This window comes from Varroa destructor, unplaced genomic scaffold (assembly GCF_002443255.2).
Source record: "Varroa destructor unplaced genomic scaffold, Vdes_3.0 BEIS01000005.1, whole genome shotgun sequence".
NCBI lineage: Eukaryota > Metazoa > Arthropoda > Arachnida > Mesostigmata > Varroidae > Varroa > Varroa destructor.
The window spans coordinates 30,201,817-30,221,450 of record NW_019211458.1 but is presented as its reverse complement, the minus strand read 5'-3'; the positions used below and the strand labels follow the sequence as shown (position 1 = coordinate 30,221,450).

The window sequence follows — 19,634 nt, the reverse complement described above, 5'->3', positions numbered from 1 at the left end:
ATATTTTATAAACAAATTTTCTCAAAGGATATCAATTGGCAAACGTGGCACCATGTTTAAGTCGAATGTGCTCTAGATTGTCAAATATAATACTAACTTCATACAGCCTATCAAATTGAGCATTTTGATGCGATAATTACAAGCACGATATTTTCGAAATCTTATTAATCGTTTGACCAATAGAACTTACAACACTAGTTTTCATTTTTACATTGTTTAGCTATGTAATAAAGGAACACTTAAAATCAAGTTGGCAATATTTTCACATCTGAACACTTTCAGTTTAGGCTTTTTCATATCTGCCCCTTTTAATGCTGCAAAATTATAAAGAAAATTATAAAGAAGAAAAATTATAAAGAATTATAAAGCGCAAATGGAACACCTTATCCACAGAGAGAATACGCAACGTTAGCGGGAGCTAGAAACTTCTAACCGAGCTGAGTTAACGACCTGAAAGAATACATTTATTACGAATAATTTAGGGTTCTCCTAAAAAAAGCACACAATAAGGCCAACAAAACCTGTGCTCCGGTTTTTCTAGGGGCCTTCATTTCACTGAACTTCTAAAAAACATCTTTTAATTCTAAAAAAACATTGCAGTTTTATCTGCTGATATTAGGGAAAAAATATATTCCTTTAATTAAGCACACAGTTAATATGTGTCGTTTTATTACACTACAATAGGAGAAAATTAGTGATATTTTGCGTCGTGGCTAGTTTAATCGATTTTTTTTAGTTTTACATTCAATACTGTCGTTAAGCCTCACCTCGCGTGTTAATGTTTGGCCTATTGAAAGTCTCTCACAAGAAGCTCTGTCGTAGTTATGAAAAGCAGATCACGTATCCTAAGGATTTCCTCACCTATGATTATTTTGCGTTTAAAATGTAAAAGTAATCGATCGATAGTCACGCAAAGGAGTGTAATTAAAACAACTTTTACAACTAAGTGCAGACATATCATAGAGACGAAATATGCTCATAGGTCGATATCGATACCCAAAGTCCTCAAAGTTTAATGACATAGTCAGGAGCTCAGCGGTTCAAATACCAAACGTAACACTCGAAACATTTAATCTAACCAAAAATTCATGCATTAGTATAAGGTACAAAATTGAGTCGACTCACACAACTAAATGGGTCAACGTTTATACTCCATCAAATAAAGAAACACCCTTTCAGCAAAATAATACCGTGGCTGAGGCTACCGTGGCTCTGGACTCGATTCAAAATAAGTTCCACATGCCAAAACGGGCACGGTAACTGAGAGAGCAAGCATTGCAATTCTCGTGGCGTGCTAATTGGTTCGTTCGCTAATTATAGTTGAGGTAGCCCAATGTTTCCTCAGTATAAACGCATCGGTTGAGAAAATGTAAACAAGACAGTTGAGATATTTGCAAAGTACCAAGTCGACTTTCCCGTCCGCTTTTAGCCGTATTTAACTCATGTTGTCTTATACCCTTCGACTTGTTGCTCGCTCGCACACACCAGATTATATTATACTACCTTTTTTTTTCTAAAAGAGTTAGTCGTTCTCTTTAGTTTGTTATTTCAATGAAGTTATTTTGCAATCCATTTTTGCTGGTGCAAAGACGATCCTGATCGTACTAACAGTGGGAGCACGACCAACCTTAGCGGTATGTCCCAACAAATGAAATCTTTGTTTTATCATCTCTCGGAGTAGACGCTGTGGGTTCTTGATTGAAGCTTACCAGACTTGTACATTATTCAACAGCTATAGTTACCGAGACATAACAACATTTCCTCATGATTCTCAATATAGTACATGTGTAGCACGAATCATATCAATTTAAGGCCATTTTTGTGTATATGAACATAAGAGTCATTTTTCGCAAGCACGTTCTTTTTATTGTTGAATTCCATTGGAAGCTAAAACCTACGGACAAACTACTGTGAATTTAGTTAGAGATAGCGTCAAGACTGTCGGCAGATATGACTGTAATAGAGATTGCAGCAGAGTTGTGAAAAAACAGGTTTTAAAAATGAAAAGCCTACTAAAAAACTCATTTATTGTCGATTAAGTTCTCCACTAAAAGGACTCATAAACATAAGAGCACATTCTAATAGTGCTGACGGCCAAAATCGATCTGAATTTCAATGGTAAAAATCTAGTTAATGAAAAGTAGAAATTACAGAATTCTGCTTTCAGCTGACTCAGTTAGGCTGCCCGAATGAGTCACTTTTTTCCCCACTTATGTCACGATGGTTTGCCAACCTCAAGGCTTATTTTAGGCTGCCGGATTCTAGGAAATTTAATATATACGTGTCAGGAAACATGGAAGTCCTTCATTGTATCATGCAACAAAATACTTTTTTTCTACCTATTTTAAACTCCCATAATTATTTTAATGTTTTTATTTATCTATGTATGTTATCTATTTAGATTATTCATGTAGCCCTAATACAGATATCTACCACTTCAGGTAAAATAATTTTTTTATAAATCCATTCAAGAAAAACTCGACCTTATCCAAATATGAGCTGTATTCACTATCTTGCTGAACGACATAATCCTATTAACCTTAGAGATTCTAGCTGTCGTTAAACCGGAATGCGAATTTCTTATGCGGATAACCTATCCTAGACTTGACAGATCGCTGCGCCCTTTTCGTCGACCGGTCGTCACAAAAGTCGATCACTTAACAGCGCTTTTTCTTTCTTGCGTCCTCATAAACCCTTCGGTGCTATTGCAACGCGAGCAGGTTTAAGCGGTATAATCATATGGGCATATATTACATTTACATATATCAGTCGCCCGAGCGCAATGTTTTCAAGAGAACAGTGCCTCTCGAAGCGCACTCTCAAGACGACGCATACAGAAAGAAAAATGTAAGCTCTTTCTATGCAAAACAATTAGCGGTTAGTTAACGACACATTGCCGCATTAGACCCCATCGTCTATTGGTAGGTACTAATACTGCTAAAATACAATAGTCACTTGAAGTTGTTATCAATTCTATCCAATCTATAACATAATCTTTAATGAATTGTTTAAAGGAGACTAAAAACACTAAGCTAGGACCTGTCATGAGTATCACATTGAGTGAATGCTGTTCGATCTATTGTAAAAATATTTTATAAAAAGCAAACTCGCGGCCAATTCTGTTGTTCGAGATCTCAGAATTCTCTTGTAATATTAATTATAAGACGAGACTAGCAACACAAGAGCCATTGTGCTGCTATACTAATGTCAAAGGGTCTCTGTTCCCTCGCGATAGATTGTTTTATATTGTAATTAATATTGTAACTTATTGGTAATAAATAAGACTTTTGCCATATAAAAATTCATCATTTTTATATGAAATGACTTACTACGAATGATGAAGTGCTATATAGCGTTCGCAGAGTCAACATTAAGGTTGGAATGTCACCAACTGATTTGCCAGTGATTAACGCGACTAGCTGTTGAACTCGCAAAAAAGCTTAATTAGGGCTCTGCTTACTTCTTCAAAAGTTGAACGCATAAGTAGCATTCCCGGCTATTACTATTGGCTTAGTTGAAGGGAAGAGCAGCTTTAAGATACGCTATTTCAACTGAGTGTTATTTATTCTTCGAAAAAGATTAACTACAACAAGTACGAAGGCCTTCTGGATTTTATTTCACTGATGCTGAGCCCGAAAAGACTTTTCGACGCTTTCTTTGTGGAAGTGCCAAACGGTTTCCGTAATGCTGTTAATTAAAGATTCGGATGTGCCACCAATCGCTTGGTGCTTTTAAGAAGGAATTACCTTAAATGACTAACATCTCCTGTACGCATCTATACGACGGGACTACCGCTAAGGTTGCTCAAAAAGCGAATAAAGCAAACTCGGTTGTAAATAGAATGCCATCATCATCGAGTTGAACCTAAAAAGGCGTTGAGTATGGCTGTGTGAAACATGTACGCAGCCTGAAGCAAGCAACAAGGAATCAATGATCAGCAGCTCGTCGACAGTAAATGTTTTCTTTTAACAGTCAAAACAGATTCGTACGCTGCTTATTGGTGCGCTAGGGAACATGTTAAATACATTACTCCTAGTCCACTTTTAGTCTAAATTGCATCTAGGAGTGAGCAGAAACATGTGTTAGCTGCGCAAAAAAGTAAACACCTAGTTCACCTTTCCCCAGAACAAAATGTGACACATTTAATACATTTTAGACATAATTTACACTATGAAATGAGATCCAATTATATATTATTAAGCTTAAGTCAATAGGGCGGTGGATAAATGGTTTATCCATCGTTTGAATATTACAGTAGTAAAAAATATAGGTATTCAACGTTTTTTGCACATACATCTTTATTATCTGTTTATTATTTATTTTCTAGATGAAGTTTTTTCAAACGTAAGTAAGCCACTGGTGAAAAAGCATCGTCTGAGTGTATCACAGTTTCTAGGCTGTCGAGAATAATTCTCTTTTTGAACAGTGGACAATCGAGTGTGAAACTCTCAAATTCGCCTCCTTCGCCACATACGTTTAGGTCGTACTTTTCCTTGAGCTTCAGCATTTCAGGAAGGATCTCGTTGAGAGTTAGGCCCAGATGACGTGGCAGAAGACCCATAGCAGCTGTCTTAATAATAATTGCATGCAGACCTGAATCTACCATATCCTGAAGAAGGGCAGTTTGTTCACGGTGCCACAGATATGCCAACATTTTTAGACCTAGGCGTGCGCATACATTTTCACATCGGATGCGCTGGTAGTCTGAAAAGATCGCTCCAACGGATATCGCGTCAAACTTGACTTGTTCGCGAACTTTACTCAGCAATCGAAACAAGTCTTCTACTTCATCATTTTCAGACGGGGTATACTCCATTCGAGTATCTCGTGGGATACCAGTAATCGTCTCCTGGAACAGCGGCAGATTCATTGCTTCGGCATACACATGAAGAGCACTTGTCCCGACGGTCTGGTACATGTAACTGAAATATAAAATATGACCTGTCAATTAAGCAATACAAGAACAAGTACAGCGTTAAAACTAACAAATGAAATGAATAATTTAAAATGGAAGATTTTCCGAATGGCATAATCGAATAATTTCTTCACGACTCCAAGTAAACAAAAAATACTGTTTTTTCTTTTACTATTTAATTATGTTCTGATTTAATATAGTATAATCACGCATATACTTTGCGAAAAAGCTAAAGTGATACATTTTAATATGTGCAAATATTAAGCTAGGCTACATACTTTATCGTTTTCGTCTATGAATTGAACTTCAGCTTTATTATCTACACACCGAGTATATCAAACTCACCTGTCAAGCTCTTCCTTTCCTTCACCTCCTGTTAGGTTTGCCAGGGCCACGATCTCATGTCCGTTCTTCACGCATTGCATCATATTGAAACAGCTGTCCTTCCCACCGGACACCAGGGCCACAACCCTCATTGTTATCCTGACACTTTTCTTAGTTTTAAGACAAACTTGGAGCCTGCTTTTCCATATCAGCTGTTCATCGTGACTAGTAAAATTGATCAAAGTTTATTGCGGCTCACTATATTGTCAAGAAATTAAGTAGCTGGTGTTCTCTCCAACTTGAACGAAGCACGGAGTAGTAATGGCACATAAACGTTTTAAACCTAAGACAGTGGTAGAATTGGAAGGTGTTCAAAAGTCACAAAGTTCTATCAAATAAAACTAATAACAGTATACAAATTTGTAACATTTTTTAACTTACAGTAAAACAAGTTATTTATCACAATTCCTGAATGAACACTTTTAGCTATCAATTAATATGACATCGTCATATTACGCTATTGATATTAGAGGAACTTTCCGCGTGGACGTCGTTCATGCCGTATTAGACAGTAAAAGTGGCCGCCGGTTTCGTGGAGATTCGACCAACCAACACAGCTTACTTTGTTTGAGTCATAAATAGAATCCGACAAGTAGTATAATTCGGCGGAAGTTGCCGAGCTGCTCCAAGAGGACAATATTGCGCAAGAAGGGTTTGTTGTCGTATACTTTTGGGTGCGCCGGTCGGTTTCAGTGATTTAGCAAATTTATGTGCTGTGTTATTAATAATCAAATCTTTGAAAATTGTATTTCCTTTAGGCCTCGAATTACCTTCGGGTGCGGTGAATATGACGGAAAAAGAATTGTATATATAGGAAGGCCATTCATCTAAAACGTATGTACGTTTTAGTAAGTAAAAAGGTGTTTTAGTACAGTAACTTCTTTTTATTTATTCGTTTATGATTGCTATTTATATCAATAAAAGCAAATTTAATACAGAATCTCACCATGCAAAAAAACGATTGATAAGAATTAGTAAGTTTATAATTAATAAAACATGTAGTTAATGTGACTCTCACAAGGCATGTGCGAAATTTTATATTATGGGATGGAACACCGATGTAATTGTTGTAAGTTATATTTGATTAGGAGTGATATAAGGGGGATTAGGAATTAACGCGAGCGTTTTTCTGGCCAATAATTATATCTAGCATACAGAACATTATATACACCCGTTTTATAAGCATATTTTTGGAGATACGGCAACATTCGTCTCTGCAACTAACTATATGAAACTTCCTCACAGTGTTTCATTTCAAGGCCTGCAGTGAATCCTTAATTATCATCATAACAATGACACAGAAATTGTATGGGTTTGGCAATCCGATATCCCTTTTACAAAACAACTAAAGAATAAAATACACTAAATACCTCTCCATAACACCACTTGATCTTTTCTGTTTTGTAGGCGAACACTCGCAGCAGACCTTTTGTTAGCTTTTTTTTCGGTTTGGCTGTAATAGCATATCAATGTTAGCCCCAGTGGAAAGCCCGTGTGGAACAGGCGGCGTGTCGCTCACAGGCACAGGCGCGGAGGAATACCTGATCTCACGGTCAAGCTGCTCAGACCCGTATGAATCAGATGCATGGCTACTCACGGCGAAAACACTCTTTCCGGGTAGTTTTTCGGTGCAATTTGCTATCTACGCGATGTATAAGGAAAGCCAACGCTACGCTGAAGCCGCCACTCAACTCACTGATCTACTTGTCGCGTTTGGAAGAGAACCAGCTCTTTGGCCAGAGATGCGATTAATTGCGGCCGGTGCTACTGCAGGTGAACAGACAACTTTATCAGATCTATTTACAACTAGGATTCGAATCCATAACTACTCAGTAAAAGGAAATCATTGCCACTCGATGATAAAGTAAGACAATATGTGCATGTTATACATTAACAACTGTGAGCCTCTCAAAGTTTTATATAAAAGTAGATGAAAACTATAATAGAGTTAAATCTAGAATTAAAATTTTAGTTGTTGGATTAGCTAACTTCTGCAGCTGCAAGTATCATCGACTAATTCATCTGCATCCTTCATAATTCATTTATCTGCATGGCTGTTTGTGTAAAAAATTTAAATCTTTTAGCTTAGAGTCACGTCAAGTTCTAATGCCATAGTTCATTGGTCGCCGTTACAGGTGTTCCGCTGCAGGAAGCGTTAAACAACGACTCCGCCAGTTCTGCTCAATTTTCTGTTGCCAACTGCTCGTCTACGACCAGCGCTGCTTCGGCGATCTTCGCCCAGCTCACGTCCCAGTCACAATACGCTCTCTTACTAGCAGTTTGTGGACGTGCCACAGATGTAGCCGACCGTTGCAAGTGCACGCTGCTCCTATTGCGTCGATTCCCAGACAGCATCACGGAACATGGTGCACCACTAATTGAAGAGCTCTTGGCCACTCAACACGGCGGGCAACAATCACTGATTGCGACACAACTAAGGCGACTTCTGGTGTGTGACGTGCTACCATTGGTTCTGCCCAGATTGCAGTTGTCCGCGCTACTTGTTATAGAGCTACTAGAACATGGGATCGTCTTTTACGTGCGAAATATGTATACGGTGCATGGCTCGATGTTGAAACAGGGGCCAACCTCGACTGACGATACCAAGGAGACTTGGGCACGATTATACGAGCTATGTCAGCTTGTTGCATCCAAGCTAAATTGGAGCATGGTTGATCTTCTAGAAGGATCGTCAGGTTTGTCGGAAGAGCAATTAACTCGACTGAAGGCGGACGCGCCACATAGTGGGGATGTTGTTGATCTTTCGAAACCTCGAAGTTCGGCTAAAGTAACTCCTCCGGAAGACAGGACGCAGAAGTTTTACATAACATTGGTATTATTCCTTCGATCAGTTTATTTTTATGGGCGGTACACAAATGCTTTGGAAAGTGACGAGTATACGATGCCAGGCTGCGTATTGGTCGACTATCGGGAGCCAATTCTACAACCACCGAAGAAGAAAAAACTCGAAAAGCCGCCCGGCCAACTGTCAGCTAGTAAACTATTGCCTGCAGACGTGGCTATCCCGCTCATCGCGCATTTTCAAATCGCTGTAAGATGCTGGACTACGCTAACTATTGCGTATAAGGCAGATTTCGATCGAATCTCGAAGCTCCTTGGACTGACTGAACATTGGAATTATTTTCTGAACATGTTCTTCATTGATGCTGCTGTTTATCAGAACCGTCTAGATGAAGCACTTCAGCTGGGTTGTAAGCTTCTTGGCGAATTGGCGACCAGCTCAGATTGGATCAGTAGAGTAAAGGCAAATCTTCAGATGGCAAGCTGTCTTTTTGCTACTGGTGATAGAGAGACGGCTTTTACGAGGCTAACCGAAACTTTGACTCTATTCGCTTCCCAGTCGGATGATGGCAAAGATCGGGCAAGCAGCTCAACGACGAAAACGACGTCTGCGACGACTTCTGAAACGAGTCAAAGCCTGTGTTTCGTTGTATGCACTCGCGATGAGGTTCTTCGCTTTTTCGTCAAAATACTAATGACAATTCTGAAAGAACGTGTTGGGTCAGACCAAAGAGATGATTCGGCGCTAGGCAGCCTCATTGTACTTAGCCAGGCAGAGTGGCCGAAGCATGAAGCCCAACTACTTCAGCTAATTGCAAATATTCGCCGTTTAAAGTCATTTAGCTACCCGCTCTTTATGAACTATGTCGTCGTGCCCGACATCCTTGAAGAATTCGCGTTTCTCGCATCAGACCATCAACAGGAACTGCAGCTAGACCTTCTGCCAGCAACGCAGGGCGTCGGGTCGAGGTCGCGTACGGTGACTCGAGGCGTCAACAAAGGCGCCAAGGAAGAACTCCGTGCGGCTATGGAGAAACAGATGGGCCGAGCTAATGAAGATGTGAACCAGTTGATCATTGCATTTCTGCTTAATGAACGACACTTAGTGTCTCCGAAGGGTCGATGATAACAGAAAAATTAGCAGATAGCGGTCAGTAAAAAACATGCTCGATGTGGCCGATGTTCATATGAATGAATAGATCCCAATTCATCCGTTGTATATACATATACGAACCAAGATAGTATTTTGTTTGACTAATTTCTTTTGTAAATAAAATTTGTTGCAAGATAAAACGTACCTAGTGTTTCGTGGGTATATGAAGATTGTACACTATACAATGTTATTTTGCTGAAGTGATAAGAGGATATTTTGAATTATGTGAGCGTGATGAATAATGAAGTTCATATCCGCCAGATTTGTTAGGTAAATCAACCAACTCGTGGACAAAGATAGCCCAACTAGCTTTGAATACCATGGATCACTAGGCTGAATTCAGATTACGAACTGACTATAGACTTAGCTATGTTCAAATATTTGTACATTTGTTACATAATCGATTAATAGCCATATATTTGACATGTAACTTAACCTTTTAGGCTAAAATATCTGCTAGGCTATCATAGTAACTTTAGCTGCCTTCGAACTCTAAAAATTATTACTACCTTTTTGCATGTAAAATAGTGGTATCTTGAGAAGAATCATTATCAATAAAAAACTGGATAACATCAAGGTGTAAAATTAGTACAAAATATTATCTAGATATTGACGGGACTTTCGATTTTTTCGGCGCTAAGCTTTTTTCTTATAATGATCTAATAGAAGCTCCCATAGAACAAAAGCAATCAACCACATATTCTTTTTACAAGTTTATCGGTGTTAATGTATTAATGAGTTTCTTTAAAACCGACTTAGCATTATAGCGATACCTAGCATTGTACTTTACGGCAGCTGATCTTATAAAATAACTACGTATTGACAGGTCCTTTTGGTTGTGAATCTTGTGTAGGCCAACCAACCCTAACGCCAATTCCAAATTAATACTACGTTCAATATTTTTCGTTTAGTGGCGAATACAAGAAAGCTGACGGTACAGCAAAATAATTTGAGCATTCTAGTAGTTGTACAGACCCTCCTCCTTTGTTTAAAGGAACTATTTAGCCGGAAGTGTTATATATGCTTTTATTCTGAGAGCATGTATAACTAGCCAAAGAGGTTTGCAAGCGCAGATTCATTAAACAGAACAATAATGCTTTATACTGACCCAAGTGAAGAATACTTCGTCAGCCACAACTAATTAGTGTCATTATTAGGAAACGGCAGCAACTTGGCGTCAGAAGTCAGCCTTTACTCAAACACGGTTCATCCACCATTGCCTGTCGAGAGATAAATTGCGGCAGAATTCGGTATATGGATTGTATAGTGGTGTTTCGTCAAGCTAATATGCTAGAGTCCTCACTGAAACCGCTGGCTGCGCTTACTGACTGGAAAACCGTTAGCTCTTGAGCCCTTAATATACACAGAGACTAAAATATTGGCTTACATTATTTTTGTGTCAGTTTGTTGCATATCGTTTCTGATGACGTTTCTGCCGGACCATAAATTACCATCGTTAAGCAGGAACAAGTTACTCCGTGTACGATTATTTTTGATCATTCCCATGTGTTGGGCCCTTTAGGAGATTTCCGAACGACTTAACATAACAAATGAGCAGGTTGAGTAGTATCTGCTTCGTATTTATCATTAAAAATGATAAACACTTTTACCTTTTCGTCTCTCTTTGAAACTATATGCTATTTGTTTAGTATGTACCCAACTTTAAATCACTTTTCCTTATTTATAAAGAGGAACATCTACTATGTAAACCAGTACTTCCACAATTACGCTAAGTGTACTCCCGTGAACTTCCTGAGTTTCCGTTCGACCACGAAAACAATATATTAACTGGATCGATATCGCATCAACCTAACCGCGCAAAAGGCGAAGTACGTAGAACAACGCGTGTATTTTTTCTTGTTTCTTTCTACTAAATTAAAGCGAAAAGTCTTATTCAAACCGTGGTGTACTTTAATGATAGCGTTGTTGTTACAGTTCTTTTACAATTGGTCGACGCAGTTGCTTGTGTACTATGAGCTCCTGGTGTGGCTTTCCTAGGTGTATTAAAAAAATGCTATGAGGTGGTAGTACTGATAGCTCGACAAAAATTACGACAAGAAGGCCTTATTCAAGAATCAACTGTCCTTATTGATCTGGACGTTTTCGGTCTATTCGTTTTGTATGCGGCGACAACATCGAATAGATTGAGCAGAAAAATGTATTTAGTTTTTCATAGTTTATATTAAAAAAACAAATAGAATGTATTTTAACAGAGCCGACTATGAGCACAAAACTTCTTAACAAATTTAGTTATAACTAATCTATGTTGACCCATACCTTTCAAATTCCAGTGTGGTTAGACAACATTGATCGAACATTGATTGAACAATGTATCCTGACTTGATTGACTTGCCATAGGAATTGTGTGGTCTAAATACGATTTCGTTTGGTCACCAGACAGACCTAGGACTTAACGTAATGACGAATAAGGTAAGCGCCATCTATTAGTGGCAAAATTAACAATCTATCTTCACGCAGAGATGGCTAGTCGTTGTGTCAATATTTAAGTACTATAATAATCAATACGGAATCGATAAATGTCAACACACCTAATAGTGAGCACGAAAAAATGCGTCACTTTTCTAATGGGAGAATCTTATTAAAATGCATTTTCGACCTTGCTCTGGTATCGAGCGTTTTAAATGCATTCCGTATTGGCTAAATATTTTATAGATGCGTTTGAAAGTAATCTAGGTCATGATACTTTATGTAGGGCATAACCAAGAAATTACAAGAAGTGTACTGTCATGTTTATCCACAAAGATGCGAGACAGGCGATTCTATTTGCATGCGTCTTTCGGATTCTAACCAGAGACCGATGGTTGCTAGTCAACTGCGTAATCCTTCGCAAGTATGATGCTGCATCTGCAAACCGAAGCAGGAAACAAATGACACTTGGCCACAGATTGCTTCCTGTCCAGTAAATAAGTTTTCTTCTTTATCTTGTGAAACTTTCGGTTAGTTTCCAATTTTGGTTGCCATACTCGTTACAGCTGTATTTCACACGACGTCGGATTTAGTGAGCAATTGAAAATAAACTATTTGTTTTTCTAGTCTGTAATCTTTATTTTCACAATAGTCGGGCGACGTGTCAACGAATACTGTAAATTTTCTACAGCAAAAGGGCTTCGTAATAACATCGGTATTCGTGGAGATCCATGATTCACCGGTGGCGAATTTGTTGTTCCCATTCCCGTTTTTTTAGACGCAGTTTCTGATACAGTGAAGTGGCCAATGGCACCGGCTACATTGTACCAACGGGAAAACGCTTCACTTAGCTACATCATTTGTTTTGAATTTTGCGCTACGCTTGTGAGTAGTACGAGTTGAACTCTAGTATGGATCTATCACAATATATATATAACAACGAATGTATAACATAGAGTGTGTATTAAGTTATTTGCATGTGACTAGCGTAGAGCGTGTATTGGGCCTCTTATTTGCCCTTTTCTAGATAGGCACCCTTCGTTTAAATGCCTGTAGGTTGTTCTCTATAAAGTGTTGACTAGGCACGTGTGGTACGAAAAAAACAGGTATTTCAGTTTGTTTAGTAAATGAGATTTTCGTAAAATTAGACAAATACCTTAATACTGATGTAATAATAATAAAAGCCTTAAATATCTTTAAAAAGGCATTATAGTTGAAAATAGCACCAAACTGAACTCGAAACATTTTTTTGTTTCTTAGTCTGCGTTAATCAGTCGTAGCAAATAGAAAGTCACTATATATATCTGACTTAATAGATAGCATTTGGCAAAAGAGGCCAAGTGATTGTCAATCACAACACTTTACTTAAATTAATTACGTACTTTAATTTTACGTGTTAAATGTTTTTTCTAACAGAAGTGATCCCCTGCTATCCACATCGTTCATTTCAATTATATTTATGCAACCCTATTTATGTTGTTGTGCCATTAAGTCATAATAATATTACGTTAAGAAGGTATTTTCTTCTTCACGGGACAGGTAGGCGAAGTTACTGTAATTTCAGTTATCTTCGTGATGGCGTAGTAGTTGCTTATTCAACTTAACGACGCTTTGTGCGCTGGTTTAGAACCGAAACTACCATTCGTTTTGTACTGGGAGCGACATCGGCCAAACAATACTCAGCGGCAATAGCTGACGTAAAACTCGGAACATTCTTTATTTACTATAATTTCAGCCATTTTTCTGTCTACTTATGGGCGTATACTACTTTTTGCGTCGACTATGCCAAGTTTTTTCAAAGATATCTATTATTACAGCTGTCCTATCCATGACACCTCTATGACGACGATTTTGACAATGGCGTATATGGCCGTAGATCAGCTAAGCCTGCCTCCCCTCTCTGTCTGCCTGCGACGTTTAGTGACGCTCTTCGCGTATCTACTGCATAAATTCATTTTTGGCGCTACAGCCATCGCCGCAGAGAACAGCATCGGCAGCGGTAGCATTAGAAAGCAGGTGAGCAGTACGGCCTGTTTTCGTTTTCCTTCTCACCATCCCTCCCCCTCAGGTACGCGCTTGTCGCAGGATCAGAACCGATCGTCCCGCCGCCGGTCAACTCTCCCTGAGCGGACTGCACTGCAGAGACGGGACAATCATGATTGTTGCTGCTATTTACACAAACAGACGCAGCGGCCGGCAGCCACAAGCTATAATGTCCGTTCGAAATCCCCTGTCCGAGGAACACTGCCGCTGTGGGCTTCGCTCCGTCTCATAGAGTGTAGTACAGCTGTTGATTAAGCGACGTTGTCGTCATCCTGTGTTGTTCATGTTGTTAGCTTATTTGGAAGCGCCTTACCGTGATACCGTAAAGTGTCTGTACAGTTGTAGGCGGAGGTTAAGCGTCGACGGAACGGGACAGTTGGACTCGCCCATCTATTATAACCACTGCTGATTCTGTTGGTATCACAAAGGTATTGCCACGCTTCAACTTTACGAGGGTGTATTAGTTGGGGGGACGAAAAGGATAGCTTTTTGTGTGAGTGAGTGGGTGCGGTGAAGAAGGGGACAGATACATCAGGGCCAAAAGAGAAAAAGGTAGTGCTTCTGAAACTGTTCCAACGAACTCACCTGTTCCCGCCTTTCATCCGGTTCTCCGCTGACTCCGTGGGACTGTTAGGATTTCTGGGGAATCCGGGTAAGTAGGAGATTTTCAAGTAAATTTCGGGCAAGATATCAGATTGCGTGCTCCAAAAGTGATGAATAAATTAGGTGTGGTAGTTGCAAAGTGAACCTTTTTATGGAAAATATGCTTGTACAAGAGAGTCATGACGGAGTTGTGCTCTTTATGTAATGAAGCCCTAATAGGTTCAGATGTATAAAAGTGTGGAGATATTAAATTAGAGGTGTCGGCGTTATTATCAATGCTATACGTTGTATGGTCATTAGTATGAGCAAATATATAGTAAATGCTGGTTAATATACAATTTCTTTTGTTATCTAAAGACATTTGTAAAAAAGATAGCCTCTTTGATCAAAATGTACGTACAGGTATGCATGTGAAAAAAGTCGCGCCAGTTCAAAGATTAACTGCGAAAAAAAGATTAAAATCTCATGCAGCTCGACTCAAGCCTGTTTCTCTACCGCTTATAGGTGGTATTTAATTGCAAAGGAGCTGAGTGACTGGTTCAGCGGTGCAATGCGATCGATCTCATCTGATCTCACTGCGGTCCTAGCTGTAACGGAAGGACGTGCTCTGTGTAACCAGTCCGCTTACTCACCTCGCCAACTAGACCCATGTATACGAAACACGAAGTCATGTATATTATCGGAGTTCACTTGATAAGCAGGCCACCTTTCGTTATAACGAAATACCAGCGCTTAATTATACACAGCCAGTTTGTTCGCCCTTTCCTTACAATAGCGCAGCAAATAACGTGTTTGCTTGCTAAAAGTAGGGACACGTGGTAGTTTAGGTCCGAGTTCAGGTGTAGGGATGCCGCGCTTCGTGCTGGGAGCCAATCCTCTGGAATGAAAGATAACAGCTCAACTACCGGACGTAGAACACGTAAAAAATTTAGTTCATCTAATCGTTATGTTCGACCGTTGAAGCCCGCATTAGCCACTGAACTGGTCTGGCTTATCTGTGAACCTCATGTGATGCCGAAACTTCCGCTCAAACCAAAACAGCTCCTTAGTTCGCCGGGCTGTCTAAGCAGCTCAGGCTATTTAGCGAAAAACCAGTCTGTGTCTGCAATGAAGTTACGGCGAAATGAATGTTAGAAGTAGAATCAAGGACACCGTTTGCGGTTGAACCTAAACGAAGGATTAGATTTATCGGTAAATCGGCTGCCGCGAACTGACATCATTAACAACCATACGTCAAACAGAGCATCTATACTTATGGACCTATAGATAATCAGTTCGATTGCAACATATAGTGGGCACGAAAAAAACACATCTATCTGGTTGCTATGCCACTGAGCTAGCAACAATAGCGGCAATAGAGCCATCATCGTTTGGTTTGCCGGTTCGCCGGTCAGCGCTTATCACCCGTTTCCTAACAACGTAGCCAAATGCCGGTGTTACACACATACCGCACTTTACAACTTGAAGCAGAAGCAAACGGCATAGGTCTGGTCCGAAAGCTGTGAGAAATACCTCTGCTAGAACTAATAGAGAAATATAGCAGTTTCAGAATATAGTGTAGGCATTTAGGGGTCGGTGAGGGCGGGTGGTACGCGGTATCGGGTAGTTAACATCGCTAAAGCAAGGCCGCAAGGTCCGCTAGGTTCCTTTTAGTCGGTGCGGGACATTGCTGGTTTAGAGTGACAAAGAAACGAAAAAAAAAATCACAGAGACTACAAAAAAGCGGATATTCCCAATGGCCTAGGATGATTATTTGCTAGACATAGATTAAATATAAACTCGAGATTGGTAAGTAGCACTTGTTCTGAGTGCGTTTTATAGATGCTTTGTTGGCGATTCAAACATACAGCGTTACGAAGACAACGTGATATTTAGAGGATATGTAGCGGAGATGATCAAATATACAATCAAGATATGGAAGAAACAGAAAAAGCTGAATGATGATTTCTGTTTCAATGGTGGCCACGTACTGGATTTAGCTATGCTGACAAAAAAAAAAAAAACTAGAAAAAGTCACTGCTTTGCTAATACCTAAGAACATCTTTATACACACTACGAAAGCGGGACATATAGAACAAACATGAACCAAATATCCCCTACTTTAGAACAAATACAAAATAAACAATGAACGTATCATCCCATTAGCAAAGAAGAATTTTGATGTTTTGTTAGTTAGCACCTTCGTTGACGGTTGTCCGTTCTGCATGCTTCGCCCTTCGCGCGAATCTTCCAAAGAAAGGGTGTATTTGATCGAAGCACTAACATATGTCGATATAATGAGATCATTTTAGCAATATAGCCTTGTTCGCGATAGCGTTTTGGCCTCTGTTATCATGAATCTAACAAGCAGAGCGAATACATACTTGTTGTTCTTATATCGGTGTGGCCTTCCCAAATATGACCTTTGTCAATTCTTCCATAGGCCAACAACTCTTACTGGACGTCGCTGTGCTGATGGCAACGACGGCGGCAGGGCGGCGAAAGCTGCTTACCTTTAGATTCGCTTAGCTGGCCGTCGACAGTTCGACCCACCATTTGATCCCGATGGACGAGTATGCGTAAATGAAGTGGACAGGTAAAACGTCGGTCCGCGGGCCATATCATACCGTAGCGGCGTACCGGCCTCAAGACGAATTATTTTCTCCTTGTTTCTATCTTTATGTTGTTAAAACGCCGAGTCTGTTACCGCCGACGACAAGTCGCAAAATTTTTTGAAAAACTATTACGGACGGTCGTGTTGAGAGTAAAGGAGCTCTGAAATTTGGAAAGTTAGAATTCGTAGCGGATAAATAGACGAGAGAGCTGTCACAAGTAGAAATAAAATCTGAAAATTGGCCGGACAATTCCGCGTTACGGTGTATAAATATATTTTAAATGTATAGTGAATAAAATACGAATACTCTTTGTAAAAAACGCAAAAAAAGAAAATTATTTTACATACTCTTTTCTAATGAAGCAATCTCTGAGATGATCTTTTTGCCGTTTTTTTAATTAGGCTTTGGTGAGTAGTGACAACGTAAATGCTGATCACTTTCACGGTCAAAAAATTCTGATTTTAGCTTATTCGTGTAAACGCATTACCTAGGTAATCTTTTATGTGCATTCGCTAGAATGTACGTGCACTAACAAAACATAGGAAGGATAAGACGTGATATCTGGCTTCACAGGTCTATCCCGAGAAATCTCCTTTGAAATCCTTCGATTCCAATATAATTTCAGCTAAGTTTTGGAAAGGGGGTCCAGGTCCATCCCCGTAGGGAGTGAAAATAAGATGCAAAATACTGCGTCGCGAAGACATAGTAGTAGAAAACTGTGGTGCTCAAGAGCATGTTCCAATGCGGTTGTGAAACCTACAATAAATCAATTCACCCAATTGAGAACACTGGAATGAACAGGCATGTTCCCAGCGATGTTTCGCATGTGTTAGATTCTTGCAGTGTTGTTTGACAGGTTTGTTGGTTCATGACGTCGTTTGCTATAGCGCAGACGAGCTCGGCAGCACTGGCCTCTAGAAGCGACTTTTCCGGGTATCGCCTTACAAAGAAGACCTACCTCTAACGTAGCCATGAAATAGCTACGTTCCAGAAGAGATATACAATGAAGTGCATTGGACTGAATATTTTCAAAGACCTGTTCCAGTGGCTCTCAGTTGACAAAAAACAGGATATTTTTACTAATAAGGACCACCAATATGTCCCGGCTGCTCTAGATTTCTTTTTTATATCAAGTAAAGCTAAGTCGTATGATTTAGCTACCCATGTGTATCTACTAGTGTAGAATAAACGAATGTTGTACAAACTATCATCACTGTAGGTCGTTAAGTTTGAATCAGAGTTTTGTAAACTTTAAGAGGGTAAATAAAACCGAATAAATAACCTTATTAACTAAATAGGGTGGCTGATAGTAGCACGTTATACATAATTTAGGCAACGTATTTTTGACGCATCATACAATTCTGAGAAAAACATATGTAGAATCGTACGGATAAAAAGGAATGACTTAAACGTTGTTACATAAGTTCGCTTATGAATGCCACTTTCCTAACTCGTGAGGACCGCCGCTTGATTCGTGATCATTCAGCGTTATTCGAAATTCGAAAGATATAGAAAAAAAAAAATAATCTGCAAGAGACTGTCTAAATGATTCGAGGAAATCGTCTTTCAGGTTGACCTGAGTTCGATAAGATAACAACTCAATGAGCGGAGCCTCTCCATACTAATCTGTCTATTGACGTTACGCGAAAAGCTGCTGATGGCGCCTTATCAGTTGATATATTACTGTTGACGATATTAGCACCTCTTTATATGTCTGATAGGAAAACGTTTTAGTTTTCTTACTAGTTGCCATACCAATTAACTCGAACTCGTGACAAACGCAAAAGGCAAAAAAAATTGAATTAAAATAAATGTAATGTATCGCAAGTGGCTGTCAGAAGGCAGACAGACAGATTCAAACATTATAATAATAGTTGGGCATCAAATACACAACTACTTTACCGCGCCAAAGCTGCAGATAAATGAGATCATGTGTCGTCAAAAACGGATGTTTTGATCGGAAACACCTTTTCTTTTATGATAATGTAAACTAGATATTAATTGATTGGTAATAAAGATGATAATTACGTTATCTGTGTTAAATGGCAGGTAAACAATGTTACACATTTACTGTTGATCATATATTTCCCAGAGTTCAAGTAATTTAACGCTCACAAATTTATTTTACCAGAAAATCCTATGGGTAATTATCATCATGGTTAAAAGAAAAATAATTAAGTAGGCTATTCAACAATACATCTAGAGACTAAATACTTGTGACTGGCCGTCCGGAATGATACTAGAAGCACATCTTCAAATCTATGAAACAGCGTCGCTATATAGGACGCAATATCTAGTCATAAACATCTTTTAGAATTCTATTCTACAGTCAAATGTAATACATTAAATTTAACTATGTTTTGTGTCTCATATAAAGCAAGAAGGATTATTCTATGCATATCGCACAATTAGCTCTGTTAATGGATTATTAAGGCTTTTCGATCTTTATTAACAGAAACAGGAAGGTGTCATCGGGAGTGACGCATGATCCACTGATGTTGTTAAAAAGCAGAATGGTGTATGAACTATGTGTCAGGATCGGGGATTGGATACATCTACTTTGGTGCTGGGGGTCAACTGTATGATGTAAAAAGGCGATTTCGGACGCGAAACCTGAAGCACAGATCGAAGACAACGTCGTCTATACGACTGAAATTACTATGGTTTTCCCTGCAAACAGATATAAACTAATTTGAAACGTTTTTTCCACGTT

At 39.2% G+C, this 19,634-nt stretch overlaps 2 protein-coding genes across 4 annotated transcripts; one reads left to right on the top strand and one right to left on the bottom strand.

Moving 5' to 3' along the window:
* Positions 1–4,273: 4,273 nt before the first annotated feature.
* On the bottom strand, positions 4,274–5,839 carry LOC111250872 (diphthine--ammonia ligase). The gene is made up of 2 exons (XM_022806783.2): positions 5,261–5,839; positions 4,274–4,922 (listed from the first exon to the last, which is right to left on the bottom strand). Exons 1-2 carry the CDS (start codon positions 5,389–5,391, stop codon positions 4,313–4,315), a joined length of 741 nt encoding a protein of 246 aa, XP_022662518.1. The 5' UTR covers positions 5,392–5,839; the 3' UTR covers positions 4,274–4,312.
* Positions 5,840–5,962: 123 nt separating this feature from the next.
* On the top strand, positions 5,963–9,398 carry IntS10 (integrator complex subunit 10). 3 transcript variants are annotated; one of them, XM_022806735.2, is made up of 3 exons: positions 5,963–6,133; positions 6,707–7,072; positions 7,435–9,398. In XM_022806735.2, the coding sequence occupies exons 2-3, from the start codon at positions 6,769–6,771 to the stop codon at positions 9,225–9,227; spliced, it is 2,097 nt and encodes a 698-aa protein (XP_022662470.1). In that variant the 5' UTR covers positions 5,963–6,133; positions 6,707–6,768; the 3' UTR covers positions 9,228–9,398. The 3 variants fall into 3 exon arrangements, with proteins under 3 accessions (XP_022662470.1, XP_086846129.1, XP_086846130.1); XM_086990003.1 differs by having other exon boundaries at positions 5,963–6,137; XM_086990004.1 differs by having other exon boundaries at positions 5,963–6,147.
* Positions 9,399–19,634: the final 10,236 nt, after the last annotated feature.